The sequence below is a fragment of the Quercus suber genome, unplaced genomic scaffold, assembly GCF_002906115.3.
Source record: "Quercus suber isolate HL8 unplaced genomic scaffold, Cork oak 2.0 scaffold_313, whole genome shotgun sequence".
Lineage (NCBI taxonomy): Eukaryota > Viridiplantae > Streptophyta > Magnoliopsida > Fagales > Fagaceae > Quercus > Quercus suber.
The window spans coordinates 127,300-132,545 of record NW_027069769.1 but is presented as its reverse complement, the minus strand read 5'-3'; the positions used below and the strand labels follow the sequence as shown (position 1 = coordinate 132,545).

The window sequence follows — 5,246 nt, the reverse complement described above, 5'->3', positions numbered from 1 at the left end:
TAATAATTTTTTTAGATAAAATATTATTTTACCAAAAGTTTTTTTGTTCATTCTTAAACTTAAAAAAAATGTTCATTTTTTGTCCCTAAAGTTTGTTTTACATGTTTAAACTATTGAAAATGTTTCACCTTTTGTTCTTAAAGTTTACAAAAAAAAAAAAAAAAAAAATCATTTTATTCTTATTTTTGTCTCAAAAAAAAAAAAAAAAAAAAGAAATAAACGGGTACTGGCCTTTTTAACCGATCCACAACCCGCCCAACCGGGTATCTGCCATCAATCACTCACTCACTCAGCTGCAAAAATGCAGTTGTAAAGCAAACAGCTCAGCCAGCAATGGCTTCTCGCTCTCGCTCCATTTTCCTGCCTCTCATTCGGTAAAGCATACTCTACTACTACTACTACTACTGTTATTTCTCTTTTTGGTATAAATACTGTAATTCTCATAAACCCTAGAATATCGCAGAAATGGCGGATTCAACATCGTCCACGAAAATTCTCAGTCACTCTCGCTCTTCAACAGAACCAGCTACCTCTCTAGGTTTCTCTGCTCGATTACTCTGAAAGGTGATTCTTTGACGAGTTCTCAAGTAAACGACGACGACGACGACGATGACCTGAGGAGTAGAATCTTTAGGCTCAGACTCGCCAAGCGGAGCGTCACCAATGTCATCCAAAGATGGCTCAGTGAAGGCAATCAGATTTCCATCTCCGATCTCCGCCACATCGCCAAGGACCTCAGGAAGTCCCATCGTTACAAACACGCTCTCGAGGTTCGCTTTTTCTCTCTCTCTCTCTCTGAAATGATTTTCTTTGGGCTGTTTGGTTTCCGAGAAAGTAATGATGGAAAATCTTAATGAATTTTATAAGTGATTGTGAAATTAAAACGAAATTAAAGGTGTGCTAGTATGATTTATTGGAATTCTGGTGATTTTTGAAAGGCTTTTGTATTTAGTGTTATATTGAGATTTCTTTTGTGGGTACTTGTTTTTGTGTATATTTTTTTTGGGTTTTTGCCATTGCTTTGTACAAATTTTTCTTCATTTGGTTTCTAGGTAGATATATATAGTTTAGTTGGATGTGTTTAAATAAAAAAATCTTAAACATTCATTGGTGCCTTAAAGTATTCCTCTTGATAATTGGTGCCTTCTAATTATCCAATTAATGGATGTGATTATCAATTAATATATAAAATCAATTTACTAAAAAAATAATATATAAAATCAATATAATTGAGATTTAATGTGGAAGTAAAGCATGGCATGATATTGATATTTAAGTTGCCTTGTTTGTTTTTATTTTTATTTTTTTATTTGTAGTGTTGGTGTTTCTATGTAATTCATCTTCTTAATTCAGAACATATGCATGAGTAAAGGTTTGAAAACATTCAAAGAGGCTTGCTTTTGAGGAAGGAAATATGAAGAGCCAATACACTATTATTATTATCAAGCCATATCTCAAACATTCTAAAAGGCTTTTGTATTTAGTGTTATATTGAGATTTCTTTTGTGGGTACTTGTTTTTGTGTATATTTTTTTTGGGTTTTTGCCATTGCTTTGTACAAATTTTTCTTCATTTGGTTTCTAGGTAGATATATATAGTTTAGTTGGATGTGTTTAAATAAAAAAAATCTTAAACATTCATTGGTGCCTTAAAGTATTCCTCTTGATAATTGGTGCCTTCTAATTATCCAATTAATGGATGTGATTATCAATTAATATATAAAATCAATTTACTAAAAAAATAATATATAAAATCAATATAATTGAGATTTAATGTGGAAGTAAAGCATGGCATGATATTGATATTTAAGTTGCCTTGTTTGTTTTTATTTTTATTTTTTTATTTGTAGTGTTGGTGTTTCTATGTAATTCATCTTCTTAATTCAGAACATATGCATGAGTAAAGGTTTGAAAACATTCAAAGAGGCTTGCTTTTGAGGAAGGAAATATGAAGAGCCAATACACTATTATTATTATCAAGCCATATCTCAAACATTCTCCCACATGTATTGACATTGGTAACTTGAAAATTCATTGACAAAGATAACTAGCTATGTTGCAGAGATTTACAAAGCTAAATGAAAAAATTCTAATGATAAAAACTTTGAAGAACCCAAAAAGTTTAGAAAACAAACGAGTATGCTTCAACAAATGGCAAACATACTGGTGATGAGGATGCAATGGTAGTGGCAGCTTCGATTCATAGGCCACAAACCTTTAGCTTGGGCTCTTTCTCTCTCTCTCTCAAGTCATCAGAATGAAGGGCTTGGCAGAAAGTTCATAAAGGGGGATGGTTGCCACCATGTCAAACTAGCATGGGACATTTTGTCAATTCATAGTCTTTTTTTTGAAGAACAGTAAAAGACCCTTCCCAAATGGCTTTTAAATCTGGGCTTTTTCCAAAATGCAGATGTTCTAAAAGCTCTTTGCAAAATTTTCTAAACAACTTCCTTTTGCTTGAAAATATATTTTTGGCCTTGGAAAGCTCTTTTTGCCCCCTCAAAACACTACCAAATGAGGCCATAAAAAATAGGGTGAGATGGGTAGAGATTTATTATAGAAAAATGCAAAAGTCACAGTTTGAACTGCAGCATGGCTAAGAAGCTTATCCTGAAATGAGAGTTCAGGATTTGGGTTGAGGGTTTCCTAATCCTTTATATTCTCCTAAACAGATCACATTGTTTACAGAAGCTTCAAAACTTATTCTTTTATTTATTTCTCTTTTGGTTCCAACTTATCAAAAAAAAGAAAAAAGAAAAAAAAACAAAACTTTTGGTTCCCTCTCTCTCTCTCTCTCTTGTTGATTTATCCCAAACCAAATGGCAAAGTTTCTCTCCTCACTGAAAACCTAATGCTCCGTCTGTAATTGAAGTGATCAACAAATGTTAATAGGCATGCTATAAGGGTTTCTTATGTGACAGTTGGAGGCATGAACAAGACCAACAATCTAATTGCTTATCTTATGGGATATCTTGGGCACATTAAAGAATATATGTTGATGAAATTTGTGAAGATTCTTTTCTTTTCCCCTTAGTGTCATCGTGTTTTCCCTTGTTTGTAGTTCAGATAAACCATGAGTGAAATTATCTTGATTACTTGATAACCTAGATGTTTATGCTAGAGTTATGTGATATTTTAATATTAAAATAGATTATGATGGAGCACTTGATTATCTTGCATAATTTAATTCCTTTCTTATCCAATATATGTAACGTGATTAGTGGGCAATCAAATGATAGAATTTTCTGGGAAGAGTTCCAGAACATCTGTTAAGCAAATGTTTTAGCTTCCTTTGAGGTACCTGCTGAATACATAATTGTTGATGTAATGGTACCTATCAAAAAACAGATAATTGTTGATGTAATGGTAAATCCTGTTGTATAACTGATTTTAGCTTGCAGATATCAGAATGGATGGTTAGCCATGAAGAATATGAATTATCAGACTCTGATTATGCAGTCCGCATTGACTTGATGTCAAAAGTTTTTGGCCTTGATAGTGCAGAACGCTACTTTGAAGGCCTACCCCCTTCTGCAAAAACAAGTGAAACATACACTGCTCTCCTCCACTCTTATGCAGGGGCAAAATTGACTGAGAAGGCCGAGGAACTTTATGAAAGGATAAAGAAATCAAACCTTTCCTTCAATGCCCTTACATACAATGAGATGATGACATTATACATGTCAGTTGGGCATGTCGAGAAGGTTTCATTGGTTGTCGAAGAACTTAAACGACAGAAGGTTGCGCCAGATATCTTCACTTACAATCTATGGATAAGTTCATGTGCTGCAACTCTAAACATCGATGAAGTTCGAAGGATTATGGAGGAAATGAGCCGAGATTCAGGTTCTAATGAAGATTGGGTGAGATACATTAACCTTACCAATATATATATTACTACAGGTCATCTTGTGAATACAGAGTCCAACACTCTAGTTGAAGCTGAGAAAGGTATTACACAAAGGGAATGGATAACATATGATTTCCTTATTATTTTGTATGCTGGTTTAGGAAACATAGATAAAATTGATCAGATATGGAAATCCTTGAGAATGACCAAACAGAAAATGACCAGCAGAAACTATATTTGCATTCTTTCTTCATATCTGATTCTTGGGCATTTGAAAGAAGTAGGAGAAGTTATTGATCAGTGGAAGCAATCAACTACTACAGATTTTGATGTTTCTTCTTGTAGTAGGCTTTTGGATGCATTTGCAAATGTCGGTTTGACTGAAATAGCCCACAATTTTCATCTGCTGCTGGTTCAGAAAAACTCGGACCCAACTAGTGGATCGAAATAGGAGCTAGAGTTTGGTTTTCTCTGCAAACAATACTTAAGGGAGTAATTTATTGCGTTTGGACGTCTCTTTTGAAAAGTCGTTCGGACATCTCAGAAAGGAAATAATACTTGTAAGCTTGCTGCATCCATATGTTCAGCATTCTGGTATTGCTGCTGTTTCGCTGTGTCCATACCATTAAAATGTAAGCACGAGGGCTTCTTAAGTATCAGATTTGTGTTTTTTTTTTTAATCTTCCTAATCTTTCTTGGATCTAAGATGTTTTCTTGGCTGGCAAATGTAATCATTACTGCTAGTGTTAAAAATTGGTGCAAATCTTGTAGTTTTGCAATTTTGAAGCCAGTTTGAACTCAGGGCTGAGGATGGGGTTCAAAAATAAACTTTGATAAAGTCCTTGACATACCGAATCTAGAATGGTTAATAGTTGACAATTAGGCTTGATATGCTGCACATTCTGAAACAATTCTATGACATAAGAATTGCAAGCTCATTTGAGTTTTAAAAATATTTATAAATAAATGTGTAACCTTTCTAGATTCTTGTCATGATTGGAGACCTGTAAGAGAAGGTTTCATACCTCATTTACATTATAATTCTTATTATAAGTACAACTATTAGCCAATTTCATATGTGTGTTGTTATGTCGTAGTTCTAGCTGTTTTTTTTTTTTTTTTTTTTCAATTAACTCTAAGCTTCGACATACTTGTCTCGTGCCCAACTCAGGATCAAAGCTAACTATTCGGTGGCTGGTGAGTACGATCTCTAATGGTGTCATTGCTACACTCCCAAATGCCAGAAGAAAAGGGATTTTCCTTGTTGGACTTAGGGCAGAGGTCCTATGTGCGCATTAGCACATTTGGCAGTTCCTCCGGCCATAATACTTTGAAGTTCCCCAGTCAAGTCTTAATTCATCTTCAACAATGTCATGTTGGTCTCCTTGCTTTTTTCC

General features: G+C 34.1%; 1 protein-coding gene across 1 annotated transcript; it reads left to right on the top strand.

Annotated features, from left to right (window-relative positions):
* Positions 1-266: 266 nt before the first annotated feature.
* On the top strand, positions 267-4,697 carry LOC136061575 (pentatricopeptide repeat-containing protein At5g09450, mitochondrial-like). The gene is made up of 3 exons (XM_065782744.1): positions 267-374; positions 464-770; positions 3,401-4,697. Exons 1-3 carry the CDS (start codon positions 334-336, stop codon positions 4,298-4,300), a joined length of 1,248 nt encoding a protein of 415 aa, XP_065638816.1. The 5' UTR covers positions 267-333; the 3' UTR covers positions 4,301-4,697.
* The last annotated feature ends 549 nt before the right edge of the window (positions 4,698-5,246 follow it).